The 16,991-nt window shown below is 45.2% G+C and overlaps 1 protein-coding gene across 5 annotated transcripts in view; it reads right to left on the reverse strand.

The window, feature by feature from the left end:
* The window catches only part of SCNN1B (sodium channel epithelial 1 subunit beta), a 78,682-nt gene that overhangs the window by 26,697 nt on the left and 34,994 nt on the right, over positions 1-16,991 (reverse strand). For all 5 annotated transcript variants that reach the window (XM_086375311.1, XM_086375310.1, XM_086375314.1 and 2 more), the window contains one exon: positions 2,879-3,197. In XM_086375311.1, coding sequence (XP_086231437.1) covers positions 2,879-3,189 — 311 coding nt within the window. In that variant the 5' untranslated portion in view covers positions 3,190-3,197. The remainder of the gene's footprint in view (positions 1-2,878; positions 3,198-16,991) is intronic.

A 16,991-nucleotide genomic window follows, 5' to 3' on the forward strand; every position in this document is an offset into this window, starting at 1 on the left:
CTCTAGCGTGGCTGCCACCACGTGTGAGAAGCCTGCTCCTCCCCGCCCCCAGTGCCCACCTCTCGACCCACCCACCCATGCGTCCGTGCCTCCTTCCACCACCTGCTCACTCTTTCTTCACCCAGTATTTGGTGGGTATCTACCATGTGCCAAGTACACAGAGGCTATTATACTACGTGCAAGGCACAGAGGATATTATAGCAAACAAGACAGATCGAGTCTCTTTTCCTATGAAATTCACATGCTACAGAGACAGAATCCTAAGAGCTCATGGTTGTTGATCCCTCACCATGTGTCAGGTGCTAGGTGTTTCCTGCATCTTCTTTGAGTTAATTTATAAATAAAATTCTACAATGACCCCATGTGGATAAAGAAACTCTGGGAGTTGCTGTGATTTCCTGAGCTAACCCCACTGAAGAAGGCACAGAGCTGAGAACCTGGGTTTGGTGGGCCCCAGTTGGTATCTGTGGGTGCACGGGGTTCAGACTTCTTCCTCCCAGGAGGGGTATAATATTGGAAGAGGGGCAGGCCTGTGATCCTGAGGTCCTAAATCTCCAGCAGCAATTTGGGGAATAGGAGCCAGTTTCAGCAGGGAGAAGACTGTGGGGTTGGGATCCAGGATCTTCTCAGTCCCTGAGGTTCCCATACTGGAAGTGGTGACCAGTCAGTCCGGCAGAAATGTGTCCACCCCAATGAGTGTTTCCACCAAGCCCTGGGTTGGGGGGCTCCAAGCCCTGCACCCCTGTCACTACAGAACCCAATTTATCCAAGATCCTGCCCAGAGTGTGGTCTCCAGGGTGGTGTGTGTCAACTCTGGCTGGAGGACTTCCTGTAGGAGAGGGCACTAAACCCTAGATATAGGCCCAAGTGCTGGTATGAAGGTGGACAGCGGCCAGAGCTGACATCAGTTGCAGACGCTGACACCACCTGTTCTCTGATCACCAAACCAGCCACCTCTGTGCGTACAGGGAGGGGAGGACTGGGAATGTGCTGGGCTGTGGGGTGGGGGCTGCTATTATAGCCTGGATGTCTACAGCTGCTGTCAAGCTTGGTAAGATCTGGGTTTGAATTCCAGCATGCCACTTAATGGGCTTCCCTGGTAGCTCAGCTGGTAAAGAATCCGCTTGCAATGCAGGAGACCCTGGTTCGATTCCTGGTACAGCAAGATCCCCTGGAGAAGAGATAGGCTACGCACACTCCAGTATTCTTAGGCTTCCCTGGTGGCTTAGACGTTAAAGAATCTGCCTGCAATGCGGGAGACCTGAGTTTGATCCATGGGTTGGGAAGATTCCCTGTAGAAGGGCATGGCAACCCACTCCAGTATTCTTGCTTGGAGAATCCCCGTGGACAGGGGAGCCTGGTGGGCTACAGTCCATGGGGTCGCAAAGAGTCGGGACTGAGTGACCAAACCCAGCACAGCATGCCACTTAACATCTGTGTGACCGTGGGTAGGTTAACCTCTCTGAGGCTCTCTTCTCTCATCTGTGAAATAGTGGGAGATTAAAGCATTTACCCTAGAGGATTTTTGGAGGATTCAATAGGGTGATGCTTATAAGCAGGATGTGTTATTATAATTATTAAGAGTTTTCTTGAGTAGCTTCAAAGACCCACCCAAGCAAGGAAGAACAGCCCTATGACCAGAATGAGGTGACTTTCTGATAACTGGAAATGTAAACAGGAAGTACGATTTCTTCCAGGACCTCCTTTTGGACAAGAACGCTTTCTGTGACTCAGACGTGCTGGCTCATTTTTCAACCCCTTGAATGCACCAGGCTCTGCCTCACCCCAGGACCTTTGCATGTGCTATGTCCTCCACTTGGAGCACTCTCTTCATTCCACCCGGCTAGTGTCTACTCATTTCCTGGGGCATTTTTCTGTGACCCCCTGCCTTTCCTAAACCGACTAGGCTGGGTCTCCTTGGGTGTCTGCCTTGCCATCCAGTGGTTAAACAGTGGCAGTTCTGGAGTCAGATAAGACCTAGATTCAAATTCCACAGTTGCTCACTGAGTGTCTCTGGGCAAGTTCCCTCACCACTCTGAATCTCCATTTCCTGACCTGTGAACTGGGGCTACTAGAGTAGTGCCCCCCAACCCCCACCCCAGAGTGGTTGTGTGGATTAGAATGACATGAATTATCCAAAGAACACTCAACATATTGCCTGGCATTTAGGCAATATTATGAAATGCACTCAATGCATGGTTGCTATAGATGGCTGGAGGGCTTCCTGTAGGAGAGGGCACTAAACCCTGGATACAGGTCCAGTTTAATCCTCACAATGAGAATGATTTCAATGTTTATGGAAGAAAAGATGAATTTCTGTTTTCGCTGGGAGGCTGTGATGAGAACAGGAGGAACTTTGTTTTAGTTACTGATGCATTTCTGGTGCCCCATAACGGTGCCTGGCAATAGTAGTGTGTTAGTTGCTCAGTTGTGTCCTACTCTTTATGATCCTGTGGACCACAGCCTGCCAGGCTTCTCTGTCCATGCAATTCTCCAGGCAAGAATACTGGAGTGGGTAAGCCATTCCCTTCTCCAGGAGTTCTTCCCGACCAAGGGATCAAACCTGCCTTGCAGGTGGATTCTTTACCATCTGGGCCACAAGGGAAGCCCCAATAGTAGGTGGCAATTGTAGGTGCTCAATAAATACACACTGAATCAATAAATAAGCACTAGTGTGAAGGCACTACCAGGTATTTTTGGAGGTTCTTTTTAAGCTGAGGAGATTTATGAATTTTGAATCTTACTTGCTGCACAGAGGGAAAGAGACAGAGAGAGAGAGAGAAAGGAGGAAATGGGAAAGAAGGAAGGAAAGCTGGAAGGAAGGAAAATGAAGGGAAGCAGCCCCGCTGAGACCAGCCGTGCTCCAGGGACCACCTACTGGAAGGGGCTGGCGTTGCAGATGGTGACCGCGGGGAAGTCCATGGTCTTGAAGCCGATGGAGAGGGAGACGCTGACCTCCCAGTTCAGGTAGGTCTTGATGAATAGGCCCCACTGCCAGCAGACGAGGGAGGTGAAGAGCAAGGTGAGCACGAACCACATGGCCTTCTTCTTGGGCCCCTCGCAGATGATGCGCTTGGGGCCATGGGTGTTGGTGTTGTCACAGTACCACACCAGCAGCTCCTTGTATGTGTAGCCGGGGCCCTTCTGCAGCCGATGCAGGCCCTTGAGCAGGTACTTCTTCACGTGCATCGTGGCTCCTGCAGAGACAGCCGCGAGAGCCACGTCAGATACCACGCCAGCCTCACATCCCAGGATCTCCCAGTTGTGACCAGGGCATGCGCACTGGAGACAGGCAGGCTGGCCCTCTTTCCATTCCTCCCCACCTCCCTCCCTTCCATCTTGCCATTTATCATCCAGCCATCTGGGTGCTAAGTCACTAAAGTCATGTCCGATTTGGTGTGACCCTATGGATTGTAGCCCACCAGGCTCTTCTGTCCATGGGATTCTCCAGGCAAGAATACTGGAGTGGCTTGCCATGGCCTCCCCTAGGGGATTTTCCCAACCCAGGGATCCAACCTGAATCTCTTACAACTCCTGCATTGGTAGGTGAGTTCTTTACCACTAGGCCCACCCCAAAACCTTTATTAAGTGCCTACTGTATGCCAGACACTTAATTAGCCCCTCTGAACTCAATGATGAGCAAAATGGACATGGTTTCTTCCCTCTGGGAATTTCCAGCTTAGTGGACAAGTTACTTAAACTCCCAACTTCTTAGGTTCTCCATCTGCAAAACAGGGACAACTGTACCTAGTTTTTGCACAATTGTGAGAGGGTGAAATTGACTAATGCCTAAAAGGTGCTAAACACAGTGCCCAGCACAGACTGAGTGCTCAGTATGTTGGCTACCTCTACAGCAGCTGTTAGTGCTGAGACAGATATCAATCATATAGCCCATCAGAATGAGTAGTTAGGAAATGTGACAGGAAGGATAGGGACCCTGAGTGCCCAGAGGCAGGAGACGGTGGTGGTTAAGAATGAGGACTCTGGAGCAAAATGCCTGGCTTTGAATCTCGGCTCTGCTACTTTCTAGCTGGGTGACTTTGAGCAAATCACTGTCTCAGTGGCTCAGTTTCCTCGTCTTATAAAATGGAGATAATAACGGTCCCCACCTCACAGGGTTGCCGTGAAGACTGAAATGAATGAAAATACAGAGTGTCTATTAAGGCCTGGCACCTAAGCATCAGCTACCATTTTTACAAATAAATATCACTCCTCCTAAATCTGGAAGTGAGTTCTTGGAGGAGTTGAAGGGGAGGGCAGGAGAGAAGTGGTGGGGGGCAGCGGGCAAGACCTTGTAGGCCAGGCTGAGGATCGGGGTTTCAGCGGAGGTGAGACGCTGTCAATTCTGCAGTGTGAAGAGATCGCCCACCCAGCTGCTTGGTGGAGACAGACCGGAGTGGGTGAGGGTGGTCCAGGAGCCCTGGGTGCTAGCTGAGGTTCATCCAGCAATGGGAAACCTTCTGAGACTATTTCCCACCTGCGTGAGCAGACAGGGTTCTTGGGATGTTAACCAAGAAACTTGTCAAAGAGCCTGGCAGATGATGGCGTCTCAGGAAATACCTGCTTCCTCCTTCCTTCTCTCCAGATACAGAGCTGGAACCTACTGCAGGAGCACCCCAGCCCTATCCCTGGAGCCCCAACAGGCCAAACTTCCTTTGTGAAGTTGTCCTGACTCCCTGGCTGGAATGACCCCTGCCTTCCTCTCAGAGCCTCTGTCTCTCTGGGGGCTCTGCAGTGGGCAGGGTGGTGCCTGCTTCCCAGAACCCCCTCCCCCAGCTCTGATGTTCCCATATGAACCCCTCCCCCAGGCTCAGTGGGTGTGGGTGGCCAGGCCACCATGCCTAGCTCTGGGGCAGGGGTCTCGCAGGACCCCAGTTCGGACCATTGGAATTCAGTTCTGTTACTTTATACTGGAGTAACCGAGGAAGTGTGGGCTTGCCAGGTGGCTCAGTGGGTAAAGAATCTGCCTGCAATGCAGGAGATAAAGGAGACGTGAGGTCAGTCCCTGAGTCAGGGAGACCCCCTAGAAGAGGGCATGGCAACCCACTCTAGTATTCCTGCCTGAAGAATCCTCCCCACAGACAGGGGAGCCTCGTGGGTTACAGTCCATGGGGTCACAAAGAGTCAGACACAACTGAAGTGACTGGGCCCACATGCATCCAACTGAGGCAGCAGCCTCCCTTTTAGCTAAGACTACTAAGCTGGTGGTATTTGGCATCACAAATGGGGAGACTGCCTGAAAAGAAAGCCAACACAGAGGAAAGCAGAGCCATGAGACTGAGATTTCTGACATCATCATTTGAACACCTGGATCCAGCCATTGCTGAAGGCATTTATTCCTGGACTCAGCAGATATGGGAACCAGTAAGTGCTCTTACTCATGCTAATACAAACTGGATGTCTGTCATCTGCAACCAATCGAGAAAGAAATTCTCCTCGTTCTACTCTGTGTCATACTTACTTGTCCTGTGGCTCGTCACTCTCATGATGTCATAAGCCCCCCGAGGGTAGCAACGCTGTATTCCCAACAAGCCCAGCACAATGCCTGGGACACCACTGAATATTGAAATCAATGATGCCATACCTTGATATCTAAACAGAGATCTTAAACTTACCCAAGCATGCTCACTGCTGACCTAATCTTCTGACACAGTAACACTCCTCACCTTCCTGGCCGAGGCACTAAGGGCTGTACTCGCTAACCCCACCGTCTCTGCTCTCTGATGGGATTCAAGCTCCATGTGCCTCTCAAGGCCATCATGGCTTGAGGACAGATGTTCACAGACTAACCCAACCCTTCTTTTTCCCAGAGAGCCCATTCCCTGCTCTGGCATAATAATAATAATTATAACAACAACTACGAGAAAAACATCAAAGTACTGAGTATTTACCATGATCCAGGCACTGCAGTGTGCTTCTTATGTTACTTCATTCCTGTATATTATAATCCACAACCCTAAACCTGGAAAGACTTGGGGCTTCGTCTGTCTTGTATGGTCTAGCACCCCAAGGCCCAAGAGCTGAAGAATACATTAGGCTCCAAGAAAAAATTGTGGAAGAAATTGATCCAGGGTCTCTCTGATATCTACTCTCGTGCATTCTCCTTTAACCATTCTGATTCGGTCAAGAAGAAAGTCTTAGGTCCCTAACATCCGTCTGAAAGTGAAAGTGTTAGTTGCTCAGTAGTGTCCAACTCTTTGTGTCCCCATGGACTGAAGCCCACCAGGCTCTTCTGTCCATGGAATTCTTCAAGCAAGAATACTGGAGTGGGTTGCCATTCCCTTCTCCAGGGGATTTTCCCGACCCAGGGATCGAACCTGGGTCTCCCGCATTGCAGGCAGATTCTTTACCATCTGAGCCATCAGGGAAGCCCATCCATCTAAGCCCCTCTAATCTCCCAGTTTAACAATGAGACCTCAAGCTCAGAGCCTTGTCCGGCAATGGTTGTTGTTGTTGAGTCGCTAAGTCGTGTCCTACTCTTTACCACCCCATGGACTGTGTCTGCTAGGCTCCTGTGTCCTCCGCTATCTCCTGGAGATATCTCAGGCAAATGTATCTGGTATCAACAACCTTCTGTTTTCACTGGGCCTTTTTTTTAAAATTTAAATTTATTTATTTTAATTGGAGGCTAATTACTGTACAATATTGTATCGGTTTTGCCATAGATCAACATGAATCTGCCACAGGTGTCCACGTGTTCCCAATCCTGAACCCCCCTCCCGCCTCCCTCCCCGTACCATCCCTCTGGGTCATCCCAGTGCACCAGCCCCAAGCATCCTGCATCCTGCATCGAACCTGGACTGGCGATTTGTTTCTTATATGATATTATACATGTTTCAATGCCATTTTCCCAAATCATCCCACCCTCTCCCTCTCCCACAGAGTCCAAAAACTGTTCTATACATCTGTGTCTCTTTTGCTGTCTCGCATACAGGGTCATCATTACCATCTTTCTAAATTCCATATATATGTGTTAGTATACTGTATTGGTGTTTTTATTTCTGGCTTACTTTACTCTGTATAATAGGTTCCAGTTTCATCCACCTCATTAGAACTGATTCAAATGTATTCTTTTTAATGGCTGAGTAATACTCCATTGTGTATATGTACCACAGCTTTCTTATCCATTCATCTGCTGATGGACATCTAGGTTGCTTCCATGTCCTGGCTATTATGAACAGTGCTGCAATGAACACTGGGGTACAACATCACTCATTATCAGAGAAATGCAAATCAAAACCACAATGAGGTACCATTTCATGCCAGTCAGAATGGCTGTGATCCAGAAGTCTACAAGCAATAAATGCTGGAGAGGGTGTGGAGAAAAGGAAACCCTCTTACACTGTTGGTGGGAATGCAAACTAGTACAGCCACTATGGAGAACAGTGTGGAGATTCCTTAAAAAACTGGAAATAGAACTGCCTTATGACCCAGCAATCCCACTGCTGGGCATACACACTGAGGAAACCAGAATTGAAAGAGACACGTGTATCACTGGGCTTCTTTTCAAGAGGGATCTTCTGTTAATAAACAAGAGACACTGGCTTTTGCTTTAGGTTCATAGATACACGTAAGTTAAAAAAAAAGAGAGAGAAATTGATTAAAAAATATTGATTAAACAATAGTATTACATGCAACAAGAACTGTGACTGGTAGGTAAATAACAGAAGTTTGTTGAGTACTGTCTTATCACCTAACTAGTCTGGGACATTAGCCAAGTTAAAATCAATAAATGCTATAAATAACTTTATGTTGTTCTTGTCAGATTTCACCTCCAGGGTGATAGGTGGCCTGTGTTTGGAATGTATACACAGCTTGTGTAGAAAGGTTTGAATTAGCTTACAGCTTAAACCAACCCAAACAAGCCAAGTGGAGACCAGGTCCAGGTATGAACTCGGGAAGAGCGGATGCAGTCGGTCATGCTTCAAGAGTCACAGATTATTATCTATAGATTGTCCCTGAACTTGTGGTAACATTCCTGGCAGCAAATGCAGAAACAATAGATGCTGTGTACAACCATTTCTGTTTTCTTCTAAGAGAAAACATCTGCTCACTTTCAGACACAAATTGCACTTGAGATTTGACTCAGTGTCCTAGGGGATGGATAATGAGAAACCCAGTGTGTGTCTCTACTTATTATTTTGACAAAAGACACATAAATATTGATACTATTTAATATGGTCAATTCTTCTGAGCCTTCCATTCAGTGTTGCAAATGGATGACCCACGGGCTGTATTGGGTTTGCAAAAGTTTTTGTTGATGTTAGCACATGTGTGCATGCTTAGTCACTCAGTCGTGTCCAGTTCTTTGCAACCTCATGGACTGTAGCCCACCAGGCTGCTCTTTCCATGGGGATTCTCCAGGCAAGCATACTGGAGTGGGTTGCCATGCCCTCTTCCAGGGGATCTTCCCTACCCAGGCATTGAACCCAGGTCTCCTGCATTGCAGGAGGATTCTTTATCATCAGAGCCACCAGGGAAGCTGCACAGTATTTTTAAAAATATATAATTTCCTTTTGTAAATAACAGTTTTGTCGAGATAGAATTCACATACTATATAACTCATCCATTTAAAGTGTAGATTCAGTGGGTTTTAGTATATTCACAGAGTTGTTCATCCATCACCACAAAATATTTTAAAACACTTTCATCTCCCCCTGAAAGAAACTGTACCCATCACCACTCACTCCCCACTCCTTCCTCTACCCTACCCCACCTCCAGGCAACCACTGATCTATGTTCTGTCTCTATAGATTGCCTATTCTGGACATTTCATATAAATGGAAGTATATATTATCTGGTATTTTGTGACTGGTCTTTCACTTAGCATAAAGTTTTAATTTTCATGATGCCCAACTTGTCCATATTTCCTTTATTGTTTATGCTTTGGTGTGGTATCTAAGAATTCATTGCCTAACTCAAGGTCATAAAGAATCATTCCTATGATTTATTCTAAGAGTTTTATAGTTTTAGATCTTACTTTGAGGTCTTTGACCCAGTTTGAATTAATTTTTGTGTATGGTGTGAGGTAGGGGTTCAGTTTCATTCTTTCGCATGAGGATACCACTTACGCCAACACCAAGACTATTCTTTCCCCTATTTAACTGTCTCAGTGGCCTTAGTGTTTTTTTTTTTTTTAATTTAATTTAAAGAAAACTTATTGGGAGGTGGGAGGGAGGTTTAAAGTGGGAGGGGACATATGTATACTTATGGCTGATTCATGTTGCTGTATGGCAGAAACCAACACAATATTGTAAAGCAATTATCTTCTAATTAAAAATAAAGAAATTTTCAGAAATAAAAAAACAAAGAAAACCTCAATAAGTGGAGATATTCATGGATCAGAAGTCTCAATATTGATGTCAGTTAACCTCAAATCAATCTCTAGAATTAATTCAATTTAAATCAAAATCCCAGCAGACATTATGTAGAAATTGACAAGTGATTCCAAACATTACATGGAAAAGTAAAAACACTAAAATAGAAAAAAAAAAAAAACTTTTGAAAAAGAACAAAGTTGAAGGCCTTAACTTACTATAAAGTACAGTAATCAAAACAGTGCAATATTGGTGTGATGATAGGCATACTAATAGACATATTAGTCGATGGGACGGAATAGACTCTAGAAATAGACCTACAAAGGTGCCAAGGTAATTCATGTAGAATGGGTAATCTTTTCAACAAAATATGCTGCAATAATGGATGTCTTTTCTCATTGGAAAAGACTCTGATGCTGGGAGGGATTGGGGGCAGGAGGAGAAGGGGATGGCAGAGGATGAGATGGCTGGATGGCAGCACTGACTCGATGGACATGAGTCTGGGTGAACTCCGGGAGTTGGTGATGGACAGGGAGGCCCGGCGTGCTGCGATTCATGGGGTCACAGAGTCGAACACGACTGAGCGACTGATCTGATCTGAATGGATATCTTTACAAGAAAAAGGAATCTCAACTCCTACTTCACACTAAAGATTGACTTGAAATGGATCTGAGACCTAAATACATGTGCTAAAACTGTAAAACATCCAGAAGAAAGTATAAGATAAAAATCGGTGCAGTCCTGGGGTAGGCAAAGGACCTTTTGGATAGAACACTAATATTAAGAATGATAACAGAAAAAAAAATTGTCCTTTATTAACTAATTAATTCTTCTGCTTTTCAAAACACTTCCAAGGAAATGTAAGAGTAAGTCACTGGGAGAAAATCCTTGTATGTCTGACAAAGAATGTGTATGCAGAATATGTAAACAACCCCTATAACTCCACAATAAGACAATCCCTCCCCTCCAAAAGGGAAAAAGATTTTTAAAAAACCTTTCATAAAAGAAGATATATGAATGGCTCATAAGGGCCTGAAAAGATGTCTAACATCATTAGTCACTGGGGGAATGCAAATCAAAACCACAGCGGGATACCATTTCCCACCCACTAGAAGGACTGACAGTATCTCATGTTAGGGAAGATGTGGGGGGATCAGACTCTCCTACATGACTGGTTGGAATGCAAAATGGTACAGTCACTCTGGAAAACTTTGGCAGTTTCTCATAAAGTTAAACAGGCACTGATCATACAACCTTGCAGGGCCCCTCTTATTTGTCCAAGAGAACCAAAAACATAGGCTCACACAATGATGTGCACATATATACTCACAGCAGCCTTGTTCATTAATAATAGCAGCCTTATTCATTAATAACCCCAAACTGGAAACAAGCAACTGTCTACCAACAGGTGAGTGAATAAACTGTTTCATATCCATACAATGCAATACTATTCAGTAATAAAAGGAACCAACTACTGATACCTACCATGACATGGATGGATATTTTTTAAAAAAGCTATTATGCTGAGAAAAAGAAGCTAGACACAAAAAGGGTACATACCATACAATTCTATTTATATGAAGCCCTGGAAAAGACACAACTAATCTACAGTAATAGAAAGCAGAACAGTGATTTTCTGGGCCTGATATGAATAGTGGATCCACCCAAAGTGTAAACCAGGGAGACTTTTGGAGGTGATGCAAGTATTCTATATCTTGAGTGAGATGGTGGTTAATTAGATGTATGCATTTGTAATAATTCATCAAATGCTTGGAGAAGGCAATGGCACCGCACTCCAGTACTCTTGCCTGGAAAATCCCATGGGCGGAGGAGCCTGGTGGGCTGCAGTCCATGGGGTCGCTAAGAGTCAGACACGACTGAGCGACTTCCCTTTCACTTTTCACTTTCATGCACTGGAGAAGGCAATGGCAACCCACTCCAGCGTTCTTGCCTGGAGAATCCCAGGGACAGGGGAGCCTGGTGGGCTGCCATCTATGGGGTCGCACAGAGTCGGACACGACTGAAGCAATTTAGCAGCAGCAGCAGCAGCATCAAATGCTATACTTGAAATGGAAGTATTTTGTCTGTAAATTACATCTAAATAAAGTTTTAACAAAACATTTAAATCCATGCCATCTCAAAATTATGCAAGTTCACATTTTTAAAAAATAAAGATTTTCTTCAACTTTTAAAAAATCAGAAAGATTTGATAATTGTCCCCACATGGCAATTTCTTCTAGAAGAACCCTCCTTAGCCTGTGCTCCCCAGTTCACTCCAATTCTCCCCATTTTTCTATTTTCTTATATTCAGCTCAGCTCACTTCACTCTTTTTTTAATTCCCTGCCTTGGCTTATGTGGACATCTGACTCTGTGACCCCTATAAATTGTAGGTCAGATGCTATCATTAAAATCCCCTGTACTTAATTTTTCAGCAAAACCTCAATTATCCAAGATTATCAGGGAATAAGAGTTCTGGGTAGCTGGATTTTTATAGTTAATTGAAGGTTAACCTGAAAATGGACTGGACTCTGGATATTGAAAAAATCTTTCATGTTTCTGCCTCTTTAGCTCCAGGGCATGACTGACTCTTTTGTTCTTGAGGACTTAGCCAGGTCAGAGCAATTGATGGGGCTCACTGTACCAGGCTGGAGAGGGTGAAGGAGAGTTTTAGGGGGGCAGTTGGAATTGCTCCAAGGACCCGGACAGGACATTCCCTGGATGTCATTTTTGTTCACAAATGCAAATGTGCCCATTCCAGACACCTAGATTTTGGCCTCTAAATACCATTCTCGACTAAAATGAACCAGGGCTTCTTAGAAAAACTGCTGATACGAGTTTTGATGCAAGAAATGTACAAGATGAGCCTGAGATCTCTTACCGTACCAGAAAACAAAGGAAGCTATCAAAGACTACTTGCTGCTGTTTAGTCGTCAAGTTGTGTCCATTCTTTTGTGATTCTGTGGACTGTAGCCCGCCAGGCTCCCCTGTCTATGGGATTCTCCAGGCAAGAATACTGGTGTGAGTTCCCATTTCCTTCTCCAGGGGATCTTCCCGACCCAGGGATCAAACCCATGTCTCCTGAATTGGCAGGTGAACTTTTTACTACTGAGCCATCAGGAAAACCCCATCAAAGACTACTCGGGCAGGTCAAAGGACTCCTTGAAGGGATTTTTACTGGCAAAGATGGGACAATTTGAACATCTTTAAAAAGAAAGTATGGGGTTAATTGAAATATATATTAAATGCATAAAAACCCATGAGTTCATAATAATACTGAAAAAAAGAGGGAGTAAGTAGAACATTAATGTTATTTATAAATGTCATTAATAAACGGGTCTCCTACAGGTTGTTGTACCTACATTAGGGGCACTAACAGATATTATATGTTCAATAAATTCCTTAATTTTCTGCAAGGATCTGTAAAGTTGAAAACCCAGCCTGTTTCTGTATGGTCCTCAGGCTCAGAATACTTTTTATGTCTTCAATGCATGCATGCATACTAAGTCGCTTCAGTTGTGTCCAGCTCTGTGTGACCCCATAGACAGCAACCCACCAGGCTCCTCTGTCCACAGGATTCTCTAGGCAAGAATACTGGAGTGGGTTGCCATTTCCTTCTCCAATAGAACATGCAGTGTCTGTGGCCCACAAAGCCTTAACTATTAACTATATCTGGCCCTTTACAGAAAAAAATTTGTCAAAACCTGATTTACTGTGTCCTATATGTTTGCATTAAATAAGAAGAAATCCTTAAACTGGGTTTTCATGTAAGGATTTGTAAGTTTGATTTCATTATTTGTCCCCCAAATACCTGCTGATTCAATGTTTCCCAAATGTCAATCATTTGCGTACCACCTGAACGGATTTCATGAAATCCCTATAGCACTTGTATCATTAGTCACTTAATACATAACATCATCTGAATTCACCTTTTTTCCTTGAAAAAATTCACCCTCATCCTAAGCAACACTATGCCTGTGGATGTTTGATATGCTAAAGGGTTCTTCTCAAAAGATTGGCTTCTCTGGTGGCTCAGATGGTAAAGCATCTGCCTGCAATGTGGGAGACCCAGGTTTGATCCCTGGGTTGGGACGATCCCCTGGAAAAGGAAATGGCAATCCACTCCAGTATTCTTGCCTGGAGAATCCCATGGATGGAGGAGCCTGGTAGGCTACAGTCCATGTGGTCGCAAAGAGTCAGACACAACTGAGCGACTTCACTTTCACTCTAAAGATTAAAACCATCTTCCTTAAGACTCTGGAGGAAATGCTCTGTTGACTGTTTTCTGCTCACTTGAAGCACACCCTCTCTCTCAAGCACTTCCTCCTGTGTCTTTCAGGTATGTTGGGGTAGCCAGAATTATGCCCATTTCACCGAGAAGGTAGCCAGAGTACAGAGGCACTTATGGTCACAGTGAGTCAGGCAGATCTGGAAATAAAGCTCGGTCACCTGCCTTCTAGGCACCTCTTACCACACGCTTGATGGGAGCTCTTGCTTCTGTTCTGGTGGGTGCTGGGAAAGTCTGCAATATAGCAATAGGCTGTCTCCTCTGGACCTCCTTCACCCAAGGCTGTAGTTCACAGGCCTCTAGGGGTCCTTCCATAAAGCCAAATAAAGCAGTGTGGTTGATAAGATAAAACCTTATAACAGTGGGTGGGATGGGGTGGGGGGAGCTGTGGGTGGGGGTGGGGGTAGAAAAGAGGGAGGGGTAAGAGAGGGGAAGAGGATTAACAGGAACAAACTACTAGATATAAAATAGATAGGATACAAGGATGGGAACATAGCCAATATTTTATAATAGCTTTATATGAAGTATAATCTATAAAAATATTGAATCACTATGCTGTATACTTGAACCTAGTCTAATAATGTAAGTCGACTGTACTTCAATAAAAAAAAAATGTGGCCCCTCCAGTCCTCCAGGAGAGAAGGATGCAATGGTCTTATTTGAGCTGCTCAGAGATGGGGAATGCTGCCAAGGTCTATCATTAAGTGAGAGATAAGAAAGGAAAGAACCATATATAAATCAGGGCTGCATTTGTGTAGAAGAAAGAGAACTAGCATAGAGATATTTAGTTGTGTGTGCGCAACCCACCTCCAAGGGGACACGCAACAAAGTCCTGACATAAACTGCCTTCAAGAAGGGGAACTGGGGGCTTCCCTGGTGGTCCAGTGGTTAAGAAATTGTCTTGCAACGTAGGGGACACCAGATCAACCCCTGGTCTGGGAAGATCCCACATGCCCTGGGGCACCTAAGCCCGAGGGCCACAATTACTGAGCCCACGTGCAGCAACTACTGAAGCCTGTGGGCTCTAGAGTCCAGGCTCTGCTACAAGAGAGGCCCCAGCAATGAGAGGCCTGCACACCGCAAGCTGAGGGTAGCTCCCACTCTCCACAACTAGATGAAGCCCGCACATGGCAAGGAAGACCAGCACAATTAAAACTAAATAAATTAATTACTTAAAAAAAGAAAAGAAGGGGAACTGCATGGTTGGGGGCACAGGCAGGGAGGGAGGTTTTTAAAAATGGACACAGCAGGGGAAGGTGAGGGTGGGATTGACTGAGAAAGTAGCATTGACATATATACACTATCCTGTGTGAAATAGTTAGTGGGGAGTTGCTAACACAGGGAGCCCAGTCTGGAATTCTGGGATGATCTAGAGGGGTGGGGTGGGGGAAGGGGGAGGAGGCTCAGCAGGGAAGGGATATATATATATATATATATATATATATATATATATGTGTGTGTGTGTGTGTGTATGATTATGACTGATTCGAGTTGTACAGCAGAAATCAACACAAAATTGTAAAGCAACTTTCCACCATTAAAAATAAATAAAATTAAATAAATTTGAGTTACTTCTTTGGCACCTTTTATAAAACTCAACATTCAAAAAACTAAGATCATGGCATCCAGTCCCATCACTTCATGACAAATGATGGGGAAACAATGTAAACAGTGACAGACTTTATTTTCTTGGGCTCCAAAATCACTGCAGATAGTTACTGCAGCCATGAAATTAAAAGATGCTTGCTCCTTGGAAGAAAAGCCATGAACAACCTAGACAGCACATTAAAAAGCAGAGACATTACTTTGACAACAAAGGTTCGTTGGCAAATGGTTTTTCCAGTAGTCATGTATGGATATGAGAGTTGGACTACAAAGAAAGCTGAGCACTGAAGAATTGATGCTTTTGAACTGTGGTGTTGGAGAAGGCTCTTGAGAGTCCCTTGGACTGCAAGGAGATCCAACCAGTCCATTCTGAAGGAGATCAGCCCTGGGATTTCTTTGGAAGGAATGATGCTAAAGCTGAAGCTCCAATACTTTGGCCACCTGATGTGAAGAACTGACTCATTGGGAAAGACCCTGAAGCTGGACAAGACTGAAGGCAGAAGCAGAAGGGGATGACAGAGGATGAGAGGGTTGGATGGCATCACTGACTCTATGGGCATGAGTTTGAGCAAGCTCAGGGAGTTGGTGATAGACAGGGAAGCCTGGCGTGCTGCAGTCTATGGGATCGCAAAGAGTTGGACATGACTGAACGACTGAACTGAACTGATATTTTGGATCATATCAACGTCTAATCTATTCATTTATTCAGTCAGGAAATATTTATTAAGCACCTACTGTGTGCTCAGCACTGTTCTAGGCATCCAGAATCCATTAGTAAACAAACAGTAAGAAACCCCTAACTTTGTGTACCCTACATGCTCCCAGAAGGGAGAAAAAAAATTTAAAGAAGCAATTTTAAAATTTATGCTAATTGGAGTTAAGCATAAAAAAAAAGTCAATATGGCACCACTGCATTCACAAAGATGTAAATGTTTCATAATACCAGGTACTGACTAAGCCGACATGCCAATGGGGTCTAAGCTGGCGCAGTCACTGGCGAGTAGGCTGGCAGTCTCTATTACATTTAAAATGTGATAGCCAGGACATACCAGTTGCACTTCCTGTGTAGGTGTCTCTATGCGCTTATATGCATAGGTGCTCTCGTGCGTGTGTGTGCATGCGTGCACATACACACAGGAAGGACAGCGATTGCAACATTGTAATACCCTCAAAGTAGAAACAACCTAACCTCCAGAGTGAAAAGCTGCTGGAGGGTGGATGGGGTGCCAGCTGCTGACCACACTCTTGTGGGAGCAAAGCAAGAAAGAACAGGCTTATTACGGGATTTGGGTGCAGAAAAAGGCTGGACTAGAGCAGTTCTGACAGGTGTGCCTGGAGTGAGTGCTTCAGGTGAGCTGAAGTGTTGACGTTCTTGGTCTTTGGATGATGGGTCTGGCCCGGAGCTGCAGGAGTATCCACCCCCATCACCAGCGGGCAGAAGACGCCCGGCCCTTTACCTTTGTGCTGGATACAAACATGTTCATTCTCTATGTTCCATGAGAAGTTGGAAGGCCCTGATTTAGAAGCACTTTCATGTTCATTCTAGCCCTGAAATGCTAAGAATTTATGGTTCTGTTGTGCTGAGGTCACGTCTGAGTCCTCGATCTCCTCTGCTGTGGTGTTGAGGCAGTGACCACACTCCCGCACCCTGTGGAGATGTCCTTTGGGGGGTCGCTGCCCCACACTTTGGGGAGGTGTCTCGGGTGGTGTGGGGGGTGCTGTAGGTGTCCCACTGCTTCACTCCATGGTGGGGTGACGGTGGAGTCACCCTCTCATCCTACAG

Source organism: Bos grunniens, chromosome 25, assembly GCF_055505025.1.
Source record: "Bos grunniens cultivar Pamir isolate PY7600 chromosome 25, Bosgru_T2T1.0, whole genome shotgun sequence".
Taxonomy (NCBI): Eukaryota; Metazoa; Chordata; class Mammalia; order Artiodactyla; family Bovidae; genus Bos; species Bos grunniens.